Source organism: Mobula hypostoma, chromosome 6 (genome assembly GCF_963921235.1).
Source record: "Mobula hypostoma chromosome 6, sMobHyp1.1, whole genome shotgun sequence".
In the NCBI taxonomy this organism is placed as follows: domain Eukaryota; kingdom Metazoa; phylum Chordata; class Chondrichthyes; order Myliobatiformes; family Myliobatidae; genus Mobula; species Mobula hypostoma.
The window spans coordinates 65,252,528-65,280,360 of NC_086102.1; the positions used below are offsets into that span (position 1 = coordinate 65,252,528).

A 27,833-nucleotide genomic window follows, 5' to 3' on the forward strand; every position below is an offset into this window, starting at 1 on the left:
TTGCATCTTAAAATGTAGGGCCAAGTCTGTTCCCAAGCTATTGTAACTTGTAATTTCCACTGATTCGCTAGCCTTTGGCTTTAGATCATGTTCTCTGTCTCAGAGCTTGGTGAACTCAGCTCAGCTAGAGGATTGTGGTGAATGATCAGCACTCCTTGTGGAGCAGTGACATGGAAGTGAGTACTCTCCCTCTTCAGGATTGAATGCATTCAGTGCTAGTTCCGTGTGAGGAGTAACTTTGCTGAGATTGAAATTCCTGAATCAACAAAAGTCATTTGCCAGTCTGCTGTTGCTTAAAAGGTAGTCCATTTCTAGTACTTTGTACATAGATTCTTTCGCTGGTCTTGCAAGACCTTTCTTTCTGCACCTGCCCATCCTGTTCTCATTGGCTTCCAGTGTAGGAATCATTTGTTCTTGAACCTTTTGCTTTGGAGATAAAGCCCAAGGTCTCTGAATTTCTTTTGTTCTCGTGTTGGGCAGATATGTGAGACCCAGTTACCAGTTAACTTTCTTTTAACTTCCACTGCTAAGCTAGCAAATTGTGGTTGTACAAGTAATCTCTTTATTTTACTTTGTGAATGTCCTCAACCTATGCGAGATTTATCAGTAAATGATTAGCCATCCAGCACAATCTGTGAACGTATATTGTTTCACTGTCCTGTGACTGACCTCAGACCAGTTAAGTAGGGCTAAGAAATGTGATTTATTGTGAATAATATGCTCTTCTCCAAGTAGAGAAATGAAACAAGGATATAAATTTTGAATTTGCCAATGAACAGAACTGGATGCTTTTGTGTTGCTGCAATATGATCTCTCCTGGCAGGCCAAGGCTGTTTATGAAACAAAATATATAATGATCCCTTTGAAACTAAGGATCCTGCAAAATCAGCTGCGATCTGTCACTAGGATGCTGGTAATGCTCAGATTTTACTGCTGTAAAGAAGAAAAATATTGTTTGTTTATGATGACTATTAGTAAATAAATTGACCAGGAAGAACTGATAATTGTAGAAACTGGTGCCTTGCAAAGTAGAACCAATGCTCATAATTTAATCAATAAACTAAATGCTTGACTGTAGCTATTAACACTGAAACCAAATTATTGATTTTGCACAACAGAATGAAAATAAAGAAACAATGTAAGTAATATAACTGCGTGCTTTAATTGTATACACAGTAAAGCAATATATAATACAATAGTAAGGCATATATTGTGTGGAATTTGATATGTGGTGATTATGCAGCAAAATATACTTTACAAAACAATTAGTATGTGTATTGGAGATGTTAACGTAATGTATAATGCAATATATTATGATGACATTTGAATAACAAACAATACTGGTTAAAATGACATAACATGCCATAGTGATATTTATGCACCAAGTTATACTGATTACTTCCATAGTCAAATACATTCAGGTCATACAAAGTGAACTCAAATGCTTCATGGTATTTTTAAGTAATTCATATTTTGCATCCTTTTTTTCTGACTCACCCCAAAAACTAATATTCTATTTAATGAAATCACAACTGAGAATGCAGTTGCTGCAAGCAAATACCTATTTTAGCAGCAACATCTGTAGTAAACTAACCTTTAATTTGTACCTTATTTAAATGGATTAGAAAACTGATGACACCTTAAAAAAGTTGGTTCGAGGGTGCATTAGAAAGATAATGTTAACTCCAAACAGCCACAAACAGAAAATTACTGCCCAATTGTGGAGAGGCGTTATAAATGATTAATTTCAAAGATCCATTGGTAAATTTTATGCATCTAAGTTATAAATTTAAGGATTATTGTTCTGAATGTTAATTAAAACTGGAAAAATTTAGCCAAAACAAAACAATGAGGTAGAATTAATGAGAGTTAAAGACTGCTTTTTTAAAGATAAAATATCCAATGCCAAATAAATAAGTTCTCTCCAATATATAGTGATTATAACTGAACAATGGAGATTTTCTGGGCAATGCAGCAATTCATTCCTGGCATTTCATTAGAAAAATGGAGATGTCAGATAAAGAGTTTTGGTTCTGCTATGTGCTACAATATTATCACTTACCAAGAGAAAAATAAAGATTAACACTGATTGTGATTTTTTTTTCTTATTTGATTACAGCTGAAATGAAGCAAAGACAAATGCGTTACCTCTTACCATTTCAAAATTGTCTTGTTCTGGGGAAGGGGGTTTATAAACAATAAAATTATGTGTTATTTGTTAGAAAGCACCCTTTTAGTGAACAATCTTCATAATTGTTACAAATTTAACAATCCGAAACACGTTCCATACAAAGAAATGGCAAGGTATGTAGCTACCAAGATTTTATGTTTTCATTCATTTTTTGTACAATTGCATAGAACTGTAAAACCTGCCATTGTTAACAAAACAATAACAGACTTAGGAAACTACTGAAATCTACAGTATATTACCACTACCTTTCACAAAAAAATAGATGTTTTCTTTTTTTAAACTTGTAAACCTGTACGGTCCAATCCATTTATATTTTGTATGAACATATAAAAACCATGCTTGACATCTGAAGCCAAAATTGTGATAAAGCACATCTGGTTACTCTGCTGCCTCATCGTCTGTCATGACCGTCACCAAGGTTTCCATTGCACGGCCAAGATCGTCCACCATATGGAAGAGGCTGCCTACATTGTTACCTGCAGAGGGTTAAAAAAAAATCAGAGATGATTACCAGGGTCATCGTTTATCACCCCTGGAAGACAAGAGGACAAGGTGGACGAGACTATGGTTTTGTAGCGCCAGCAAGAAAGCAGATGAGTGCCAATTATATAAATATGCAATAAATCATGATTCTTTTACAAAGGGGTCAACTCATGCGATGACTGATAATAATTAATTCATCCAATAGCCATCAGTTTTGTTAAATGAGCACGGGCAAAGCAACATTTAATTTCACAACTTGATATATTGTCGAAGATCCATTCTTAGAGTGACCTGTATGGGAATACACCAGGAGTTGAAAACTTTAAATTTATTAAGGTATTAAATAAAACACAGTAGCTCAAAGACTATTCTAGACATGGCTCAACTTTTAGTGAAATATTATAATTCGACTGCTCAAAAATCAAAGCTGAGCAAAATGGATTCAAATACAAGCTTTGACAGAGCAGTTTGGATAGCCATTCTAATTCTCTTTCATTATGATTAAGAAGCACTTATGAGTGTTGTGATGGTCACTGAAAATTCAAGCACAGGCCAGCATTCATCTGAACTGAGTGGTTTGCCAGCCTACATTGAGAGGTCAGTTAAGAATCAAACATGCTTGTGGCTGGGCTGTCTGTCACACACAAGCAAACAAGCTATGGGTAGCAAGCATCCTGCCAATGAAAACTTCAATGAGCTTTTTGAGGTTTTACAAATAACTTGGTCACTATTACTGACTCTGGCCTATTTTCCCAGATTTATTTAAGTACTTGAAATTTACGTTCCTCAACTGCCAGGATAATTTCAAACTTTTTTCTTTGGATCAAAAGCCAATCCTTGAGTCACCAGTTCAGCAACCTAATCAGTAGGTAAACCCCGTTTCTAGCCTAGGAACTCCAGACCAAGAAGCCCCAAGTTCAATTCCCTGAGCTTATGCCATTCGTGTTGAAATGTCACCACTGATGTCACACAGGGCGTTAGTGACAATGAACTAGGACAGGAAATATTTTCTGGTGTTCCTATTACCCAGTAATCTTGCTAGCTCTCAAGCGCAGGAGAATGTAGTTGTGCCAGGTGCATTTAGTTACAACTGCTAACTCAAAGCAATTTCTGCTTCTGCAACTGAAACAGATTTGATGTTGAAGAGCTGGTGCTGTCAAATAAACCATTCATTGCGTCATTCCACATGATGAGTGGCCCAGTGCTGCTCCGAATCGTGAAGGCAACAATCACAACAAAATTACAATGAAACACCATAAAAAATATGCCAGCAAACCTTAAAATCTTTGCAACATACTAATTTTGCCAGCTATTGCCTACTTCAACTGCTGATGCACCTGTTTTAATTAACTTTATCTTCAACATTAAACACTGCCTTTGTATTCCATCTAATTGTTGTTGCTTCAGGTAAACCGACCTGAAGCCAATGTTAAAGGACAATTGAAAGTAGGACAGAGAATTCATGCTGCGAAGCATGCTACTAAAAATGCTTTACACTCACACCCAATTTTCTCTTTATATAACAGAATAATTTCAGACTTAATAGAATAAAAATTGTTCAACAAAAGGATCATTTTTTCAAGTAAATTCAGAACAACATTTTAACAGTAAAAAGGTTTCCCATTTAGAAGAGTAATTGATGAACTTGCATTTGTGGAATTTAACCAATACAAATGTGATTCTAAATAACTAATATCAAATGGTTATTTTGCTGACATTGGATATTCTCTACAGCAAAGAAGAAACATGCAATAGAAAATAAAACTCACTGAGTGCAGATAATTATGGTAGCATCATTTGAAAACTTAGACTGAAGGAAAGACTCTCAACATCATAATATAATTGTTTTTCCAGTTAGAATTATGATTTGTCAGTGGAAGTTGAAGTGTCAGATAAATTATTCCAAACAGTTCACTGTGGCTTTACAGACTCAAAGAAAATGTTACATGGTGGAATCACATTTTGAGAATTTGTTTGATTAGGTTTAGTATTTATGGTTATGATAAAGGCACTATAACTTTTGAGCAAACCTCCGACAGTTTCAAAGCATAGATCAGTTGGACATTCTTCCAGTCCATACTTCTATACTCATGACTCGTTTTTAAATTTCTTCGGATAAACTTTGCAGTATCTCTGATAAACAGAATACAAATGGTCTTCCGCAGAAGGAAGCATATTGAGAGGCTTACTGATACTTATTTTATTCAATGTTGCCTCAAAATTTATTAGATAACTTGCTGGGAACTTGTCCCAGATGAACAAAGAATGTGCCCTCATTTACAACTTGCTTTTCAGGCATTATTGACTGTAGGCTTTGTTCTCACTGCAGCAGGTAACATAATGCCAAATACTCTGGCAACCTGCTGCCTGAATTATTTACTTTTATCTAGGTTATGAACCTGCAACCTATGGCATTTGCCAGTTCTCTAAGCCTGGAAGGCTGACGGTCAGTGAAGGCCACTTTTCTTTGCTGGCATTTACAATCTCATTACAGAATTATAAAGCCCAAATTTAATGCCACTTTGTCTTATAAAAATTAAACAGATTCTGATAATTCATTTTGCTTGCAATATTTATAGGGTAGGAAGAGAAAAACATCTTGATAAGCAAAGGTAGCAAGCAATTTTCAGTTCATTAGATGTTAACTGGCATGTGAGGTAATCTACATTATGGTATAAAGTAGTAAGTGTTTGGCTGGGTGATGCCTAACAACTGAGAAATACAAGCGTCTAATCAGCAGTTCTGACGTCCAATTATGGCAAATGAACATCTTTCCCAATATGTGAGGCAGGATACACACATCCTCCCAGGAGTTAATATTGTTTACTGTTGATCAATACCCCAAATGAATTAAAAACAAATGAACAATACAAGATCCCATATAATCACAAAACCTGAGGCATCATTGAGATACGATTACTTATACTACACTACACAAGTGTAAAAAAGAAAGCATGTTAAGGCAACCACTGATTACTTGCTCTCATTCAGGAAGCATTTTTAAAAGCTGAGTTGCTGCATCAGTGGGCTAACAGCACAGATCAACACTTATTAATAGTGAAAGCACACAGCAAGTGTGAAATGCACATCAAAATACATCTGCTGCGGATGCCGGTAACAAATGGAAAAAGCAAACACGCCCAAGCCGCACTGAGTTTGCAGTGAGTTTGTCTCACCAACCTCTTTCATTTTCTTTCCAGGGGCATCCCTCCCTTTAGATGATGAGTTGATGAAAGGAAAGGAGAAAAGAAGAAACAACACTGATGAATGTTGACACAGAGTTAAACATTTTCATGCAAACAACTAGGTATGAAAATGAAGACACACAGTTTGAAACAGTCTCAGGTTGAGTATCGGTAAGTGAGAAAAATACTTTGAACTCCATTTCCTATATAAAGTCTTTTTACTAAATTGCATGGGGTCAACCATTCCCTGGGACTTGCAGATAAGACCTTGAGACTAGGAACAGAATTAGGCCATTCAGCCTGTTGAGTCTGCTCTGCCATTCAATTATGGTTGTTTTATTATCCCTCTCAACCCCATTCATCCGCCTTCTCCCATAATCTTTGACACCCTTACTAATTGAGAACCTACTTTAAATATACCCTATGAGTTGGCTTACACAGCCATCTGTGGCAATGAGTTCCACAGATTCACCACCAACTGACTGAAGAAATTCCTCCTCATTTCTTTTCTAAAGGGATGTCCTTGTATTTCGAGGCTGTCCAGTCTGGTGTTAGACTCCCCCACTTCTGGAAACATTCTCTCCATGACTGCTCTAAGCCTTTCATTATTTGAGAATTGAGTATCTCAGCTGAAAGGTAGTGTTTCTCAATATCTTGAACTGACATTGGCACTGCAATCAGATGCTAGCAGGCAGGATGACAGACACCTCCTCAGCCTCAGTTTCCCACAAAGATATCAATTAACACTTACGATCTTTGCTACCCCATACAGTAATCACAACATCCCATTTTACAAGTTCTTTCTTACCCCACAATCTGAACCACTAGACATAAACACTTCTATGGAGAGACACTTTTATGAATTGAAGTTGTACAAAACTAGCCTCAGTATCATTTCACTACCCACCAAGAGTCATAGTTAAATGTGTGCATTTGTGTTAAAATCTACAATGGGAAATGCTGTTCAGCTTGTCTCTGTTGATGACGATAGTTATATCAAAGCTCAGAGTTTAAGTTGTTCATATGTTGCTGCATCCAAGTTTTATCATTTATGCAACACTAATTTACTTGATCTTAGATACTGTTCATATGTAACATCCTTTTCTTTAGGATCAACCATTTAATTAATATTATCAAGTCCATTAAAAATAACATTCATATGTTATTTTAGCAAAACATTTTGGCATATACTAATCATTATTAAGGCTGGCTACCTAAATTTCATGATAATGACTTAATTTGAAAGACATCTTCTTGAGTAAGTAGTGGCAACAATCAGTTGTTCTTGATTGCTGATAAATCATTACTTCACAAGTAAATACTACAAACTCAAGATTTGGAAGCAAAACTTATGCAGCAAATGTCAGAGAATTGAATCTCACGTCTCTAAATTTGATTAAACAACATTTCTTCCCAGCATGGCCCCAAATTTTAATTGTTACTTGATTGTAATAATAACCAATTGTTTCAGCTACAAAATGGAAAAAAAAACAGGTGATTTCCATGGTTGCATGACTCAATACATCTTCAACTCATAGATAAAATATTAATGATTACTTTGTATTTGTTGGTTACTGATTTGAGATTCAAATAACCTCATTCTCAAAAAGTGGATTGTCATAACAGAAAGTAAAATTATTTGAAAATAAATCCCTATTTGGTACATACCACATACTGTACATCACCAATCCCTGCAAATGACCTTATGGTAGTAAAGCAGCAAGGGGGTACAAATAAATGATTTCAATTTCCCAACCTAAAGTCCCTGCTAATGGGACTGGGTATGAATTGGTTGGCACTGGATATGTTTTTTCAGCATAATGCGAATCACCGTCAAACAGAACAGAAAAGAACATGTACTTGTGGAATATTGACAGTTTATCATTCTTCAGAAAATTCATGGCAATCAGTGAACAACATGGTTAAAACACTTTTAAAAAAAAACTCTTCCCAGTGGCAAGAGGTGGTGAAGGAATATAACTCAATTCAGTTGACATTACAATCACAACCCTGCATTTTTCATTAGCCATTTGAGACTTCAGCTGAAGGCTGCTCTTGTCAGGCAGGTACCCTGCCAATGGTCAAGCCTGCTGTTGATGTAGGTGTAATATGTGCCAGCAATTTACCATGACTAATCAGAAGATTAACTTCCATCTATCTTTTGGTAATTGATTTGCACATTATCAATGCTCCCTAGTGCCAAATTTCTAATCTCTACTGCTTTGTTTTTTTTTGTGAAATGTTCTGCTTATTTCAGTCAATTAACAGGTACTTTTTCCCTCTTTACCTTCAACTTTATTTCTACATCATTCTTGATAACTCCACCTCAATTTAACAACTGAGTTTATTAAATCTAACTACCAGTTTTAAAGCTATTCTTCTTCAGACAAATGAAGTTGTACTTCCCATTGCCATTCATGAGAAGAATACCTGTGTGTTAGGAAGGGAAATTGGATTTCGTCCACTTTCATCAAAAAAGAACCATTAAAATGCATCAAACCAAAACCCAACATGTTCCTCCAAGAAATGATTTTAGTTTGATCAACACTACATAATAAATGTCTCACAGAAAATACTCCATCGCCCCCAAGCCAAGTCAGTCACCACTACACAAAGCATTTGTAGGGAAATAGATGGCAATGTGGTGCCAGCTCCTTTGCATGGATTTAACAGTTATCCTCATTCATTCCACAGCACAAGAGACTGAGCAAACAACAGTTTATCTTTCTGAGGAAGCAGGACTGAGTTCCTTTTGCAGTATTACTAGTGTCTATTTATTTCAGGTACTCCATCCTCTCTATCCATCCTTTCAATAAAGACGTTAAAATGATTAACAATGCAACGTAATCTGATAAAGCCACTACTGATGTGAATAGCTTTATGTTTACATAGATGTTAACATTTCAACGATCAATTCTTAAAAATTTGTTTCCATTTCTTTTGCTGGTCTTCTTGCTTAATGCACCCACATAAAATTCCTTTTGTACGATCTTAATAACTTTTAATTATATACATGAATTTAATGGAAAACATTATCCAGTATGCAACCAGAGGAGTTCAAACTTTAAGTATTATATTTCGCTGGCCCATGTGTTTTATTTTTCATCAAATTAAAAATTTAAGAATTAAAAAGATTTAAAAAGAAAAAGAAATTAAAAATTTAAGGGTTTTCTTTGATCTACTGGAAAATAAATTTTGTGGTAAGACACATAGTTTATGATCCACATTTGCTGGCTGGTCCACAATGTAACCAACTGTTCTTATTGCTCCTTGTTCATGGAAGTTTTTCACATACCCAGAGCCTCAGCTTCTGGTTGCTGTTCAATAATTCCTGCTGGGACGTGTCTGGATGCCAACAGAGGATTAAGTAGTTTGGTGTTGTTCACACAAGGAATGTATCCAGCATTTTTCAAGTCAGTATTGTAACTGAGTCCTGAGATCCTCACTTTATGCTGCTTATCTCAAAGCTGCTGTGATCTGAAATTCCAATTTAGTCATATTTGATGCAGCAAAAGGCATTCTTTTACTTTCCTTTTTCATGTCAATGTGGCAAACTTCAACAGCTCTTGGATTCCATTACCCCACTTGACTTTCTCCCAACCCCACCACCCTCTCCAGTCCTATCCGTTGCTACAGATTTGACATCTCTTTTGATCTCCCTCACCCTCTCCAATCCTGAATGATCAGTCTCAGCAGTTGCCTCAGCTTCACCCTTGACATTGCTGTCTGAATTACTTCTGAACCCAACATGGGCTTGAGTACTACTTCTGTTGCTTCTGCCTATTTCACTGGACAGTCCTTACTATCAACTATGAACCCTTTACCTATTCTCCAGAACTCCCAATCTGTTTGGTTCCCCTCACTCTGGCTTTATCCAATCTATTCATTGTTATTTGCTGACAGGTCACTGACTGTCTTTAGTTTTCAATTCCCCTCAACCACTCTAACCTAATACAGGTGCATATTCCTTCATCTGAAATTCTGAAATCCAAAAAGCTCTGAAAACCGAAGTTTTTTTTGCCAGTACTAGCAGAGGCCGCCAGACGTCAGTTGTGGCTCAGCGCTCATACTGGTTATAAGTGTTCGCTGATATTTTGTGTTCAGTGTTGACTTTGTGTTTAATTTCACTGTGAAAATGTCGAAAAGAGCTGCAGGTACCCCTATGGGTAACAATGAGAAAAAGAGAAGGAAGCATCTATCGTTATCAATAACACAGAAAGTGGAGTTATTGCAGAAGCTTGATCGTGGTGTGTCTGTGCGGCGTCTTACTGAAGAAAATAGTGTCGGAACTACCACTGTATATGATTTAAATAAACAGAAAGACAAGTTACTGAGGTTTTATAGTGACAGTGTTGTTCTACATTTATTCCAATAAGTTATTTACTGTGCTTGATTCAGTTCGTTTGAAGCTGTATATTTTTATGTTTTATTAAATGTTTTTGTTGGAAATCAAATTTTTTCTTGTCATTATTCCCTAAACAATACAGTATAACAACTCTGTACACAGCATTTACATTGTATTAGGTATTATCAGTAATCTAAAGATGATTTAAAGTAGACAGGAGGATGTGAGTAGCTTTGGTGCGCCGCCGGGTCCCAAAGTCCACTGCACTGAGACAGGTTAAATAAGGGACTAGAGCATACGTGTTTTTTGGTATGGCGGGGGGATGGGTCTGAAATCCAAAAAGTTCTGAATTCCGAAATGCAACTGGCCCCAAGGATTTTGGATAAGGGATTGTGGATCTATACCTTCCAAACTTGCAACACTGAACTAACCAAGAGCTAACTCTGACATCATCATCACACCTGGCAAGAAGGGTGATGCTTGTTGTAATTTGGCAAAGTGAGATCTGTCTTGCCGAGGCCAAGCATCAGCTATCATACACATTCTCATGTCTTCCAGTGGGCCATGAGCCCACCAATGTACATCGTCTTTTTTGCTGATCTTGTTTCCCCAGGAGATCTTGCCCTCGACAGCTTCCAACCCCACTCAAGCTGCTTCAGCTTTATTCAAGAGCCACAAGTAGACCTATCTGGGCAGACCAGACCCATTGTTTCAGCCTGTCCCATTTAACTTTTTTCTTCTTAACCTTGACTCTGGTATTTCTGTCTTGATCCAGCCTCATCCCACTTACATTAATGGCAACTTGAATACACTTTGCCACTTCTGTAAGTTTCTAATTTTCCTGATCCTAACCGGCTCATCTTCACCATGTGCAGGTACATATTTGCCTTCTACACCTCCATCACAGATCAAGAGGGTCTGGCGGCCCTTTTCTTCTTCCTCAAAGAGAAGCCCAATCAGACCCTCCTGAGACGTAGTGATGAGTACTTGCATGGGTCTGAGTTTTACATGGAAATGTCTTTGTTTTAATCCCAGTTAGGACCATTCTGCCAACTGTTATTCTGAGTAATCAGGTTAGACTATGTATCCCATCGTCTTCCTTCACGTCTGTGCTAGTCATTGGATTGAAAACAGTGAAATAATTTTAATATTCAGCTTTTAAAAAAATTTTCCATTTAAATAATCTTGGCACATGTTGGAGAAATGGAGTGATTGCGGTGGGAGAAAGGCTACTTCAAAGAGCAGAGCGCACCGATAACCTCAAATGTTCCCACACTGGAAATCTGTCATGGACGGTCTCAAGCCCAACTGTGAAAGGAGGAGGGTTGGGCACGGGACTGGCAACTCCACCTTGTAAAATCTCAGAGCGACAGAAATGCCAACAGAGGCTCCAAAGGCAACATCCCGGGGAAGAGTAAGGATACACCAAGACGATGAGCTACACCTGGGGACAACGTGAAAGACTGGCCTATGTTACGAGAATACACATAAAATTAAGATGTTTGCTGGCCTGGGCTAGCATCAGTGGCATCAGCAGTTGGTCTGCCACCTGCCCTCAGGGGAAGGAGAGATAAGGAACAATGGAGCAGCGTCTGGAGATGTGTAATGAAGGGATGTGGGAGAGAGAGCTGTCTGGAGCGGCTCCCCCCTTTGAACCCTGAACTGTTTGAAGTGATGGACAGGCGATACCCCAGCAGGGGGATAAAAAGGGACAGGTTCGCTAAGACAGACACACACGCCACCCGAGGTAACGAGACCCTGGAAGCGGTACGCTTCTCACGAGTGGGTGAGAAGTACCAGACAACGACCAGGGTGGAAAGGTACGATCGGCGGGAACCCGGTGTGTGTCCGCCCTTGCCTGGGTGCCGGGTTCACTGCAGAGGATCGACCGCATCTGGAGGAGGGGTCACAGTCGGTGACCTCAGGTGACATCACCAAGGACCCGCCCAAAAGTTGCTTGTGAGCCATCCCGCTGGTCTGTGAGTGAAGCCGTTCTGAATGATCAGTTGTTCCTGTTCTCTCTGTCTCTCTTCCCCCACCTTGTCCATCGCCATGGCAATGATTACTGCGAACTGAACTTTGAGTCATTTTGACATTTGGTCATTTACCCCTAGACAACGATAGAGCTTGATTGATGCTGTTATCTTAATTCTGTGCACATGTGTGGTTATCATTGTTGAATTGTTGCATTTATTATCCTTTCGATTACTGTGTTGCTTGTTTCTTTAATAAAACTTTCTTAGTTCTAGTACTCCAGACTCCAACTGAGTGATCCATTTCTGCTGGTTTGGCAACCCAGTTACGGGGTACGTAACACCTAGGACTGAGAACTCTTGTGAGCTACTGTCAGCGGCCTATGTCCCAGTAAGGGTGATGGGCTAAAGAAGAAGAAAGATTCCTACACTGGCTGACATTTACACAACATCCACTTGACTCCCTCCTACGAAAAGGACTCTGACATGTTGTCAGGTAAAAACATGCAAGGCTAACATACAATAAAGTCAGAATTGAACATCTACTCACGCCGAGAGCTTGGAAAGGAGTTATTGAGTTGCTCCATTACATCTTCTAATCCACTGCTGGTACCCTGGGTCGAACTCAACAAGTCGTCCTCACCTAAAACAAGATTTTTTCTTTTCGTTAATGCACACAAGAAAGCTTTTAACTAATAAACAAGCAATACTGCAACATAATTTTTCAGTGAAAGGATCTTCATCGGATACTTGCCGCCATCGCATGCATTAGCAGTTCACACCAATGCAGTAAAACATAATGCTAGGGCAGCTGGAAATGACATAAGTATATAATCTAAAGAATGAAAATTTCAATATCTTATGAACAATTATGTGCAAAAATGAGAGGAAGGACAGAGATAGATCGGAGGAACCAAGTGATGGAAGGGGATGGGAGAGGGCTACGTGTAGGAGAAGCCAGCTAGGATATGGGGAGATGAGAGTGCTGGTACACAGCTTCCTGGATGATACATGGAAAACCGAGAGAGATGAAAAGTGAAGTAAAGGGGGAAGGAGGAAAAGGACACAGGTGAATAGGTGTAAGGGTGATGGGCAAACAGAATCAGGTGGGGAAGAGGAGAGGATGAAGACAAAGAATCTAGATAAGCATACATGGAGGGAGTGGTGCGGGGGTGGGGGGAAGAATCCATATTAATCTGTCTAGTCCTATCGACCTGCACCAGGACCATAGCCCTCCATACCCCACCAACCACACACCAATCCAAATCTCTCTTAAATGCTGAAATCAAACCCACATCCACCATGTGTGCTGGCAGCTCATTCCGCACTCTCACCTCCCACCCGCTAACCTCCCAGAGTGAAGAAGTTCCACACTTAAACATTTTACCTTTCACCCTTAACCCATGATGTCTAGTTCTCATCTCACCCAACCTCAGTAGAATAAGCTACTTGCATTTACCCTAACTTGCTGACAGATAAAAGCATTGATGAGAAGAACTGGTTGGGTCTTGGTTCCGGAAAGAATCGGAGTGCTCCCAGACCTTTGTAATGGGGAATTGTGGTGTATTCTCACCACCTCCCTTCTATTTTGTAGCTGGATAATGATGTTGACAAAACAAGAAAGTACTTAATAATACTGCAGATCCAATCCTCAGGCACTGTACCTTCAGGCCCTGAATATACAATTCAGTTTTAATCTTTAACCAGCATCAGAAAATCTCCATGTCAGATAGTAAAGTTAAGTTTTGGGCAATAATTTCAAATTTACTCTAAGTGGTAACAGATGGCACAACGTTAAGGGATGCAAATTCCTTATTTTAACAAACAACGAGAGTGGAATCTAGAGTCACTACCTTATCAGAAGGCTTGTCACACTTTATATAAACAGAAGCCTTTTGAATTGAATTGCAGTACTACTCGACAATTACCTTGGAGATGAATTAATTTTCTGAATTTAATTCTGTTCAACCACAAATTGTCTCTATGGTTTTTGACAAAACATTTGTACTTGAAGCAAGTTTAGTTGCAATTTGTATCCAAGTGTGGACAGGAATACTAAAGTATTATGTGGGTAAAACTCAGATCCCACTGAAAAACAGAAGAGGGGACACAAAGTTAAGTGAAAATGGAAGGCTTGGCAAGTTAAAGATTTTGTTTTCTGGATTTCCTGATCAACTGAAGAAATTACTTAAAAAGTGCCATTTCTTGAGAAATGATTAAAAGAATCTATGCAAAATTTTAAAGCTAATTGTTTTTAAAAGGTAAAAAAGGCAAGTTTTCTTTTCAAATTGGAGGGCAAGATGGGGTGAATTCGTTGAGTATGGAAGGTATTTGCCAAACCAGAAGAGCCATAAGAACTCAAAAGCAAACTGTCCAAATGGAAAAATTCAGACCAGAGTCGCAACGAGTGGAGTTGCTGTCTCTAGTGACACACACAAAATGTTGGAGGAACTCAGCAGGCCAAGCGATACCTCCTCCCTCACTACCCTTCAGGACCCCAAACAGTCCTTCCAAGTGAGGTGGCCCTTCACCTGTGAGTCTGTTGGTTTCATCTACTGTATCCAGTGCTCCCGGTGTGGCCTCCTGTATATCGGTGAGACCTGACGTACACAGGGAGACTGTGTTGTTAAGCACCTACAGTCTGCTCACCAGAAAAAGCGGTATCTCCCAGTAGCCACCCATTTTAATTCTACTTCCCATTCCAACATGCCAGTCCATGGCCTCCTCTACTGCTGCGATGAGGCCAGACTCAGGTTGGAGGAGCGACCCCTTATATTCTGCCTGGGTAGCCTCCAACCTGATGGCATGAACATTGATTTCTTGATCTTCTAGTAACTGCCCCCCACTTCTTCACCATTCCCCATTCCAGTTTCCCCCTCTACCCATCTCCTCCCTCTGGTGCTCCTCTCCCTTCCCTTCCTTCCATGGTCTTCCACTCTCTCCTACCAGGTTCCTCCTTCTCCGGCCATTTATCTCTTTCATCAATCAACTTCCCAGTTCTTTATTTCACTCATCCCCATCTCCCAGCTTCACCTGTCACTGACCACCTGGTACTACTTCCTTCCCTCCCTCCACCTTGTTATTCTTGACTTCTCATCTTGTTTTTCCAGTCCTGATGAAGGGTCTCGGGCCAAAACATCGACTGTGTACTCTTTTTCATTGATGCTGCCTGGTCTGCTGAGTTCCTCCAGCATTCTTGTGCGTGTTGCTTGGATTTCCAGCATCTGCAGATTTGGTCACGTTTGTGGTCACACCTCCAGTGACCCGGGTTTCATTCTGACCCATGGGTTCAGTTTGTATGTTCTCCCTGTGACGATGCATGTTCTTTTGAAGTGCTTCAGCTTGCTTTCCTCACAACTCAAAGAAGTGTAAGCTGGCAGGTTAATTGGCCAATGTAAAATTTCCCCAGGGTGGGAGAATCTGGGGGAACTGATGGAAATCTAGGGAAAACAGGTTATGGGGGAACAACTGTGGGGGTAAGAGATTGCTCTGCAAGTCAGCAGTGACCTGATGGATAGAAGTATCCTCCTTCTACATTAAAATGAAACTTTCATTTCATTCTTTAATGTCTGCAGCTACCCAAGAAAGAAGCAAAGCAAGGAAGCTCTATTTATCGTACTTCTCAATAATTACAAGGAGGCTGGTTTTGTGAACAGACGTTCTAATGCAGTGTTGACATCTTGTACAAGATTATTTGGATAGCAGGATAAAACCTTATGCTGAAGGTCTTGTGCCCATTCAATGGCCTCAAGTGAGGCTTTTGGACAGATGTAGTGTCACTGTAAAAGGGAACTTTGAACACTATTTTCTGATGTAAACTTCGGTCTGACTCTCATATCACCAGCTCCAGTTCACGCTATCACATTTCCTATTGTACAGCAAATGGTTGCTTATTCTTTTTGCCATCTTCAGTGGAATCCTACCACTAAGCACGTCTTTACCTCCCGCCCCCCCCCAGCAATCTCTGCTTGCCACAGGGACTGCTCCCTCTGTGATCCCCTTGCCCTATTGTTCCTCCCCACCAGTCTCTCTCCTGTCACTTGTCTCTGAAAATGGCAGAATGCTACACCTGGCCATTCACCTCTTCCCTCACCTCCATTCAGGGCCGCAAATATCCTTCCAGGTGAGACAATACTTCATCTGAAAATCTGTTGGGATTGTCTACTGTATCAGTGGATGCAGCTGATGTGGCCTCCTCTACACTGGTGTGACCCGAATTAAAATGGAGGACCACTATGTCAAGCACCTCCACTCCATTCGCAAAAAGCAGGATCTTCCGGTGGCCAACCATTTTAATTCCTATCCCCATTCCTGTTCTGACATGTCAGTCCATCGCTTCTCTTCTGTCACGATAAGGCCACTCTCTAGCTGGAGGAGCAACACCTCATATTCTGTCTCGTAAGCCTTCAACCTGATGGCATGAACATCAATTTCTCTAAGTTCCCACCCCCATTTCCCATTCTTCAATTCCCCACTCTGGCTTCTTACCTCTTTTCCTCACCGTCTTATCACTTTCTCCTGGTGCCCCTCCTCCTCTCCTTTCTCACATGGTCCACTCTCTTCTCCTATCAGATTCCTTCTTCCCCATTCCTCTACCTTTTCCACCCATCATCTCCCAGCTTCTTACTTCCCCTGGCCTCACCTATCACCTTCGAGCTTGTCCTCCTTTCCCTCCACCACTACGTTCTTATTCTGAGATCTTCTTCCACCTTCCTCTCCAGTCCTGATCAAGGTTCTCGGCCCAGAATGTCAACTGTCTATTTACTTCCATTGATGCTGCCTGACCTGCAGTGTTCTTCCAGCATTTTGTGTGTTAGTTATTCCTTAGCCTGCTTTTTCAAGGCAAATTAGATTCATCAAGAAATTTTTACATTGAAGTATCTAAAACATGCCACCAGATGCTATATTTCAGCCAAGGTCAAATAATCCAGTGAGAATGTTGCAATTCATGCAGAATGCTTAGCTGTTACAGATAGGAGTGGAGAAATATGGCTTTGTCAGGGAAAGGATTGAAGCTGACCAAATTCTACATTCAAAGCAAACCAAGATGATAGATGGAAGTTGACAGAAGACCTTTGTCTTCTTTGTTCTTCAAAATCCAATCCTTTGCTTTTGGTTCCTAGCTTAAAGGCCAACAAACACCACATGCAAGAAGCATTTGTTCACACTCTGGTTTTTGGCAACTCCACATTGCAAGGAAAGGCAGCATCCAACAGGAATGTTTGCTGACACAGAAATGAAATTGGGAACAAAAGAAAGGACACAGCAGTATGGCTGCCATACAAAAGAGCAAGTCAGAAAAACTGGACATTTCTTAAATTTGCAATGAAAGACCAAGAGATGCCTTCTATGTGGATATCTGCTGCTGCCTTATAAATAATGTTCCCAGGAATAGACCCCAGCAATGTTCCAGGTGCTTTTCTTAATCCCCAACCTCATCCGCAACAAACAAAAACATCTCTGAAATTATTAAAACATTGTGGCATGTGTTGCAAAATGCCATCTAATTATTCTGCACGAGTTAACTTCTAATAAATGACATGCTATTCAAGCCAAATTAAAAATTTGCAGACCATCTCATTCTGCCATTAATTAAGAACACAAGACTGCAATCATAATCCTGTCCCCTGATGCACCATTCATTAGAATCTTAGCAGATCTAATCTGGACCTCATTCTTACATTCCAGATTGTGCAACCAATCCTGTGTTAACTGTGTGGTCCAAAATTCTGTTGATCACAACCTCATATTTAATGATTTAACCTCATCATAGAGTTAAACAGCACAGAACCAGGCCCCTTGGTCCAACTCGACCTTGTTGCCTACCTGAGCTAGAACTATCTGAAAACGCAAACACCAGGAAATCTGCAGATGCTGGAAATTCAAGCAACACACACAAAATGCTGGTGGAACACAGCAGGCCAGACAGCATTTATAGGAAGAAACGTCGACTGCGCTTCTTCCTATGGATGCTGTCTGGCCTGCTGCGTTCCACCAGCATTTTGTGTGTGTTGCTAGAACTATCTGTCCGTGTTTACTCCATGTCTCTAAAGACTTATTTTCTAATACATCTTGCACCTGTACAACATTGTAATTGTACCCTCCTCTACACTTTCTTTGGCAGTCGTTCCATATACCCACCATCTTCTGTACAGAAAAACTTCCTCTTCTCACTTAAACCTATGCCCTCCAGTTTTAGACCCCCACAACCCTGAGAAAAATACTGTGACCATTCACCTTATCTACACCACTCATGATTTAAAATACCTCTATAAGGTCACCCCTCTACCTCCTATATTCCAGCCTTAACTCTCCCTGTCTCCAGTAACAACTCAAGCCATCCAGTTCCAGAAACAATATTGTGAATCACTGTGGTATAAAGTTCTGAAGATCCAAGATGTGTTGAGAGAATAAATTACCATCTTTACAAGAAATGGGAAACCCCCAATTCTCTTAGCATCTGCTCTATCAACACCAATCAGAATCTTTGTTACTTCCATTAGCTCACATATTCTAAACTCAGATGAGAAAAGGCCCGTCACTTAAACCTCTCCCCATTAAACACAACCATCATGCCAGGAATCAACTTACTGAACCGTCTCTGAAATATCTCCAACTGACATTTATCCCACCTCAGGTACAGAGATCAAAACAGCAATGCAGTACTTTGTGTGGTCTCATGGACCCCTTTTAAGGCTAGAGTGAGAATTCCTTTCCTCTTTCAAAGATGAACCAGCCAAACACCAATACTGGGGCAAATCACCAAATTATTTAGATGAAAAGGAACAATCCCGATATCAAGTAATTAGAGTAACCACATAGAGTTCTATTAGCCAGTCAGAGTGGCTGAATGATTATCACCCTGGCATAAAGTGGACTGGTCTGGCTTAGATATCAAATTCCGCAGTTTGAAACAGCGGTTACGTAATCATTTTGATTTTGAAGTTATCAGCACTAGATGTCTCTTCTTGGGGTTCCAATGGACATGTACGAACAAAACATGCAGGCTGGATCCATCTTGGGTAGACTCTCATAGTGTGTAGCACCGTGTTCGTGCACTATATAAATCCCCAAGTGAACAAAGGGGCAATTCATTTCAATCCCCAATAGAAATAATATCAGTGCGAACATAATCAGATTGAACAAAAAATAGATTAGAGATCACCTTGCTACAAGTTACTCTGACAAAAAAGAGCTACGAAGATATTTCAGAGATTATTGGGTTGTAGCATTCAGAAGTTTGTAAGCCTTTGATATAATGTGAAGTGTTTTTTTTTAACCCCTTTCATTGAGTACAAGCATGCTGCTACAATAACAGTTGTGGTGGGGTCCGGAGGAAGGAAAGTTCAGTGATTGACCGAGATGCTATAATTTCAATTCAACAATGAAACAACTGACTTAATTGTAGCAAGTACAACTAAATGGCAGCACTGTCTATTACTTCCCATTCACTCATCCGTCACTTACTTTTAAAGTCTGTAGAATTCACAGGAAGTCTGAATTGGCCCTTGGGAAAACACAGGCTCTGTCATTCCAAACACGTTTAGCCTACTTAACAGCTATTCACAGCCACCTGCACATTAACTCAAAACGACATCAAAAAAAATTATTGCTTTCTCCACATCCAGTCAATTAGGACTATAATAGTTACCATCAGCCTTAACCAACCTCAATTAGCTTCTCTCTGTATTTGCACACACGCTTTTTTCAATGCTATGATATTCCTACGCTCAAGTTCAGTCATCCACAGCCTTAATGATGAATAAGATATCCGAATAATAGGAGGACTTCAGAAACACTTCCCACCTAAATGCCTAAGCCCTCAGCATAACCTTATGAGCTACATTTTTCAATGTTATTTACAGCCTAGTCCTAGTATTGTTCCATAAATAAATTTTCCACCATTCCTAGTGCTACCCTCAATTAATGTAAATAACCCATTAGTGACAAGCTGAATCAAACATCTCACTTACGAATCATCTAGCCAACCTAATTATTACCTCAAACAAAATACTCACAAAAACACAAATCATAACAATACTTTTATTCCTCAAACTATCTGTCCTGTTAGTAACAGTCACAGGCCTTTTATTAGCCCTGAAAATAGCTAACTTAACCTCGACAGAACTAAGATTAGCCCAAATGTGCATCCTCATAACATCTCCAATATATTAGGCTGCTTCTCAAAAATTATAGATCGACTTCTTCCAAAACCTAACTTATTTTGGGCCCAAATCATTTCAACTCATGAGATCGATCTTTCATGAAACAAAAAAATAAATTGAGCAAAAAAGCCCAATTAATCAACAAACACCAATAATTACATTACCTCCTTACCCACAACAACATTTTATTAAAAAATACACACCAGCGTTCTTCCTTAAGGTTGTAATAACCGGTGGAGGTAGTGGGGATAAGCTCTCACAACCTATTAAATGTTCTCAATGGTGTGCATCTTAAATAGCCTTGACAACCAAGTCCAGATCTGGCCTTCACATGTGGCATAGCTACTAGGCCCGGTAGATCAGTTTCTACTGACAGAAGAGGCAAAGGCGGGCTACTGGCACCTTAAAACCAGTTTTTTCAGGCAGAAGGGGCTTCTCAGCTGTGGTTAGCAGCTGGTCTAGGAGAAAGAAAACTCTAATCTCTCAAGCCACCATTGCTTTGCAGCTGTACCCACTCATAGGGAAAGCTTCGGGAATAAACCCTGAGGAAAAATTGAGAGCCAGAGACTCTGAGGCAGCCCTACGTTGACTTCAATGCTGACTGGCAACTCCTGTGACACCGCTGGTGCCAAACTGTATCTTCCTCTGCTGTCCCTTTGGATTCATCAGCTGTGTAGAAAGGAAGGGCCTGCAAATTGGCCTGCTCCCCATATCATATTGCCCTGGCTTGTCTATCATGTAGACAGCTGGGTCACAACATCCATGGTTGACCTCAACCAACGGAGGACTGACCAGTCCCAGTCAACATCTCTACTTGATGAAACTTCGACTCACTCCTAGGACTTTTCCTTTGAGACTGGATTGATTTGTGACCCCTCGACCCCCAAAATTTCTGTCCTGTACCAGTAAAATTAGAAATGGGTGGGTTCAAGGGACCTTGGGGTCAGATTCCACACTGATCAGCATCCCACCTAAATAAAAGCCACAAACTCTAGGGTTAAAATTCTCCCTGATATATACAGCTGAAAAGATCAAGTAAATGATTCCAGCAGCGAGTTATAGCAGGCCAACAATCTTGAGAAATGACTTCATGAACTTTCTATCGTGCAAGATCTTAATGATATCACAGTAGAAATATTATTTTTCTGCATTGTTTTATGACTAATGATCTTCTTAAAGATTTGCATATTTTCAAAGCGGTGAGCCATAGTCACAATGTTACAATTCTTTTTTTTTACAAACTCAGCATACTGATTTTAACAATGACAGTGACTTCAGTACAAACAGGACCAAGAACCATTTGATATTGTCAATTTTAAAACATATTTTCCATTATCTTTGATTTCAGAAATGCAGATGCTATTAACATAATGGGATCTTTTGTTATTTCTATGTGGCTACTTTTTTTGTATTAAAAACCCTTTACGTTGGAAATGCAGGCCAAGCAAAACAGCAAGCAAATAATGACCTTCACGAGACATCTGTCTTTAAAGAATATAATCCATAATTGTCAAGCCATTACCAGCCCACCAGAATGTTAGTCCTGTAACTTTTAATGAAAGAGGGTAGGTTTGCTGAAACACAGTTATCTATTTTGAATAACCCTGATATTAAGTACCATTTCTGTGCTCAGAGAAGGGCAGTTTCTTTTGTGGCAAATTTTACACTTAAAGCTAGTACGTTGCTGAAGTCTGCCTTGTTTGATTCTCATCACCACAGTTTGGCCTCCCTCAGCTGTATCGTACTGATGGAGATTTCTGCTTCATTTGGGTCAGGGGGTTATGATTCACTGCATGTTGGAGAACTGAAATTACGAATGAAAGCAAATTTTAAACTGAAGCAGTTCCGTCTTTTCCAATGCCTCTTCTAATTTTAATTTGTGGAATCATATCCGTCTACTCCCACATGCATTTGCTGGAGAGGAATGTTCTGCTGCTTAATTCATAAAAATTCTTTCTACCACTCTGCCTTGCACTTGCATTTCTGCAGAGTTTCTCCTGAAGGGGATAGCTCACCTCTCTAAAAGCACTGCAAGCATAGCAGAATAACTGTGCAATGCAAAACACAAATTTAGACAAGGGAATAATTTTGAGGGGATAACTCATGAACCATTGCTTAAGAAATATCCCGTCTTTTTATGAACTTAAATAAATGCACTGTTTTGTGACGATGAGCTAAACACGACTCTCTACGTTACTGCTTGTTAAGTTAAAAAAATTGAGGCATGTACTCCCATCCCAAAAATTCAAAAATGCAGTGTATATGCATATTACCTCTGAAGTTGGGAAGATTTAGAATTTAGGAGTCTACTTGGGACCAATTTCAATTTAATGTGCAAGAAAAATGGCAACTGTAAATCACAAAGGGAATAGGACTGAATTGTTGATTTGTGCTACTATAATTAATGATTTTTAAAATCATTAATTGCAAATTTATAGTTTATAAGATCCAAAGATATCTGTTGGCATGTTTCCACTGTGCTGTGAATACAGAATCTGCAGATCAGAGAATCAGATTATGGGGTTAAAATGATCTATGGTGTTTCCATGATGTATATTAAGTTAGTTTCTGGTAGACTCTGGTGAGCACGAATTATTCTGTAATCTCCAGTACTGGTTACAACAGAATGAAGGATGAGCCACAAAAATAAACACAAGTGACCTCAGCAGAACTCCTGATTTAAGTATGTTGATCTTAAGTAAAATGAGGTCCCTAAGTTACTTTCTTGACTTTTTCCCTTCTTTATGGTGAGCCAACACGGGCTGATGTTGTAATGGCTGCACTCTCCTCACCTTCAATTTACTATCCAGCTCTGAAACTCTTGCCAAAACCACCAGGGCTGCTGGATTAGCCCACCCTAGTTTGTGCTGGTGGTGTTGGGCTGCATTGTTCCAATATCTCTGGGAACGGAATACAGAAAATGCCGGAAACAGAAAGCTGCTGGTCGGGCAGCTTTTGTGGCTCGAGAAAAGGATTTAACATTTTGGTCAATACAGATCCTGAGGTTTGAAGTGGCAAGAGAAGGGGAAAAAGGCGGAGAAAAATCCAGAATTTGTAGTGTTTTGCTTTTGTAACAACAGAAGCTAACGATGCTGATGAGATAGGCCAGCCTGTAATGTTTATTGTAGCTGACATCAACACTTAAAATGTACAGACTTTCACAGGTACATAGAACATAGAATAGTACAGCACAGTACAGGCCCTTCGGCCCACAATGTCGTGCCCACCCTCAAACCTGCCTCCCATATAAGCCTCCACCTTAAATTCCTCTATATACCTGTCTAGTAGTCTTTTAAACTTCACTGCCTCCACCACTGACTCAGGCAGTGCATTCCATGCACCAACCACTCTCTGAGTAAAAATCCTTCCTCTAATATCCCCCTTGAACTTCCCACCCCTTACCATAAAGCCATGTCCTCTTAATCTCTGATCATAATGCATACTCTCAAAACCAGGCAGCATCCTGGTAAATCTCCTCTGTACCCTGTCCAATGCTTCCACATCCTTCCTATAGAGAGGCGACCAGAACTGGAGACAGTACTCCAAGTGTGGCCTAACCAGAGTTTTATAGAGCTGCATCATTACATCGTGACTCTTAAACTCCATCCCTCGACTTATGAAAGCTAACACCCCATAAGCTTTCTTAACTACCCTATCCACCTGTGAGGCAACTTTCAGGGATCTGTGGACATGTACCCCCAGATCCCTCTGCTCCTCCACACTATCAAGTATCCTGCCATTTACTTTGTACTCTGCCTTGGAGTTTGTCCTTCCAAAGTGTACCACCTCACACTTCTCCGGGGTGAACTCCATCTGCCACTTCTCAGCCCACTTCTGTATCCTATCAATGTCTCTCTGCAATCTTCGACAATCCTCTACACTATCCACAACACAACCAACCTTTGTGTCGTCTGCAAACTTGCCAACCCATCCTCCTACCCCCACATCCAGGTCGTTAATAAAAATCACAAAAAGTAGAGGTCCCAGAACAGATCCTTGTGGGACACCACTAGTCACAATCCTCCAATCTGAATGTACTCCCTCCACCACCACCCTCTGCCTTCTGCAGGCAAGCCAATTCTGAATCCACCTGGCCAAACTTCCCTGGATCCCATGCCTTCTGACTTTCTGAATAAGCCTACCGTGTGGAACCTTGTCAAATGCCTTACTAAAATCCATATAGATCACATCCACTGCACTACCCTCATCTATATGCCTGGTCACCTCCTCAAAGAACTCGATCAGGCTTGTTAGACACGATCTGCCCTTCACAAAGCCATGCTGACTGTCCCTGATCAGACCATGATTCTCTAAACACCCAGAGATCCTATCTCTAAGAATCTTTTCCAACAGCTTTCCCACCACAGACATAAGGCTCACTGGTCTATAATTAGATTATAGGTAGATTCCAGTAAATAGCTGTTATATGGGCCAGACGAGGCTGGTGTTGCAGAGTTTTGTGTTGTTAAAGATCCCAAGGACCAATGCAGAACTACACTATATTCTCCAGTCTTTAAAACAAGTGGCAGATGAGTGAATGGGGAGCAATAAACAGTGCCGCTATTTAACAGTACTTACTACATTTAAATCAGTCGTGCATTAAGTGACATTAAAGTAGTATCTCAGTCATTTAACTTTCCTTCTCCAACCCCCAGCCCATTAATGTGGCAGTATGGTCGTATGCCATGAAAGAAACAAAAAACTGTTCACATCGTATCACTTGCAAACGAACTTCAGAATGCTACAACTGAGTAATCCCTGAAGTATCTTTGTAGCTTTTTTGTCAGTCTACCTTGCAGCAATATGATCTTTTTGCTGGGATTAGTCTTTATTGGGAATTGAATTGAGTTCCCCTTTTGCTCACCTGGAGACATACCACGTGCGTGACCGCAGCACTGCTCACTATGAGGGGCTGCGCAAGATGGCTCTGACTTGCACATTTCGGTTAACACATGTCCATTGCAACTCCAAGAATAGATTTTAAACGCAAACAACAGGAATTCTGCAGATGCTGGAAATTCAAGCAACATACATCAAAGTTGCTGGTGAACGCAGCAGGCCAGGCAACATATCTAGGAAGAGGTACAGTCGACGTTTTGGGCCGAGACCCTTCGTCAGGACTAACTGAAGGAATAGCTAGTAAGAGATTTGTTACTAGCTCTTCCTTCAGTTAGTCCTGACGAGGGGTCTCGGCCCAAAACGTCGACTGTACCTCTTCCTAGAGATGCTGCCTGAACAATTATAATTCAGCTTAGCCTGCCTTAACTATGTTTGCTATATCTGAGTCGAGGAAGAATTTTTGGGGGTGAAATGGAGGTGTGGGTTGCACCATCTGGGATGTGTTTGCTTTTTTGGCAGAAGTATTGACTTGAAACCTCCTCAGATCAGCTCAGTACCTGCACCTGCTGATCATTTTTCTGTTTAGCCTGCTCTTAATGGAGTGGATTCCCAGCACAAACCTCCTCATGGAAGGCAGTTCTGACCTGCTCACTGAGATCTGAAAAGAGCACAGTCCCTTTCATCAGCAGGCAACATGGAAGTTCTTTGAAAGCAGGTTTAGCCACATCCTCAAGCTGAAGCACCTGTCAAATAACTTGAATGTTCATTCAAAAACAATCACAGAAATACACATACTATAAAGTTATTTCGAAGAGGGTGTAAAACACTTAAAAACAACTCAAAATTCAGTCAAAGCGAAGGTCTTGTGCAACTGCAGGTATTTAAACAACACACAACAAAGTTGCTGGTGAACGCAGGAAGAGGTGCAGTCGATGTTTCAGGCCGAGACCCTTCGTCAGGACTAACTGAAGGAAGAGTGAGTAAGGGATTTGAAAGCTGGAGGGGGAGGGGGAGATCCAAAATGATAGGAGAAGACAGGAGGGGGAGGGATAGAGCCGAGAGCTGGACAGTTGATAGGCAAAAGGGGATACGAGAGGATCATGGGACAGGAGGTCCGGGAAGAAAGACAAGGGGGGGGTGACCCAGAGGATGGGCAAGAGGTATATTCAGAGGGACAGAGGGAGAAAAAGGAGAGTGAGAGAAAGAATGTGTGCATAAAAATGAATAACAGATGGGGTACGAGGGGGAGGTGGGGCATTAGCGGAAGTTAGAGAAGTCGATGTTCATGCCATCAGGTTGGAGGCTACCCAGACGGAATATAAGGTGTTGTTCCTCCAACCTGAGTGTGGCTTCATCTTTACAGTAGAGGAGGCCGTGGATAGACATGTCAGAATGGGAATGGGATGTGGAATTAAAATGTGTGGCCACTGGGAGATCCTGCTTTCTCTGGCGGACAGAGCGTAGATGTTCAGCAAAGCGGTCTCCCGTCTGCGTCGGGTCTCACCAATCTATAAAAGGCCACATCGGGAGCACCGGACGCAGTATATCACCCCAGTCGACTCACAGGTGAAGTGATGCCTCACCTGGAAGGACTGTTTGGGGCCCTGAATGGTGGTAAGGGAGGGAGTGTAAGGACATGTGTAGCACTTGTTCCGCTTACACGGATAAGTGCCAGGAGGGAGATCAGTGGGGAGGGATGGGGGGGACGAATGGACAAGGGAGTTGTGTAGGGAGCGATCCCTGCGGAATGCAGAGAGAGGGGGGGAGGGAAAGATGTGCTTAGTGGTGGGATCCCGTTGGAGGTGGCGGAAGTTACGGAGAATAATATGTTGGACCCGGAGGCTGGTGGGGTGGTAGGTGAGGACCAGGGGAACCCTATTCCTAGTGGGGTGGTGGGAGGATGGAGTGAGAGCAGATGTACGTGAAATGAACTTCAAATTGTGGCCCCTGCCATTGATCTCGGCGGCTCCAACACCTCAGGACATATTCAAAACCCGGACTCCAGCAACGACCATGGACACATTCGAAGTGATTGCGCAACCACCAACTGCGACTCCAGCCTTGAACTCCAGGCCGGGTCTTTATGTGCTGCTATTGTGACTCCCGTCTCCCCTTCCCCCACCACCACTCCGCAGCCCCGTCTTCCTCAGATCCCACCGTCAACTCCTGGGCCCTCAGAGGCTCCATCTTCCTCTCACCCAACCCTCCCCTCTCCACTGACACCCCCAGCCTCCCCTCTCCCCCCTCTGATTCCAGCTCTCTTAGAGATGAAAAGAGGCACCCTGCCTTTCAGGACAAGAGGCTGAAGACTGTCACTGATGTAGTATGCAATTTGCCTCAGTCCAACTACCAGCTCAGGCATACAGCAGAGGCACAAGTCGTGACAGTAGAGAGGCCTAAAATGCCTGGAGCTCTGAGATAAGACTTTCATCGATTCTATCTGATAGTGAGCTGCTATATTTCACACCTTTCTCTTTAACCTACAACTTCAGTTCCTCCAGTCAGTGCCTTTGTTTTAAAAAAGGCAAACAACATAGAATAGTACAGCACAGGAACAAAACCCCTAGCCATTCTTTACAGGGCAGCCATCACTCTCGGTGCACAAAAACAATGCCCCATCACTGTTTTGAACTTAATCCTGCCTCACTTTAA

The 27,833-nt window shown here is 40.9% G+C and overlaps 1 protein-coding gene across 13 annotated transcripts in view; it reads right to left on the minus strand.

Annotated features, from left to right (window-relative positions):
* Positions 1-1,124: 1,124 nt before the first annotated feature.
* dmd (dystrophin) overlaps positions 1,125-27,833 on the minus strand; it is a 1,998,855-nt gene continuing 1,972,146 nt past the window's right edge. For 8 of the 13 annotated variants that reach the window (XM_063050913.1, XM_063050911.1, XM_063050907.1 and 5 more), the window contains 2 exons: positions 12,728-12,820; positions 1,125-2,667 (listed from right to left, as the gene is read on the minus strand). In XM_063050913.1, coding sequence (XP_062906983.1) covers positions 2,570-2,667; positions 12,728-12,820 — 191 coding nt within the window. In that variant the 3' untranslated portion in view covers positions 1,125-2,569. Of the gene's footprint in view, positions 2,668-5,854; positions 5,887-12,727; positions 12,821-27,833 lie in introns of all 13 variants that reach the window. The other 5 variants (XM_063050917.1, XM_063050916.1, XM_063050915.1 and 2 more) reach the window with 3 other exon arrangements.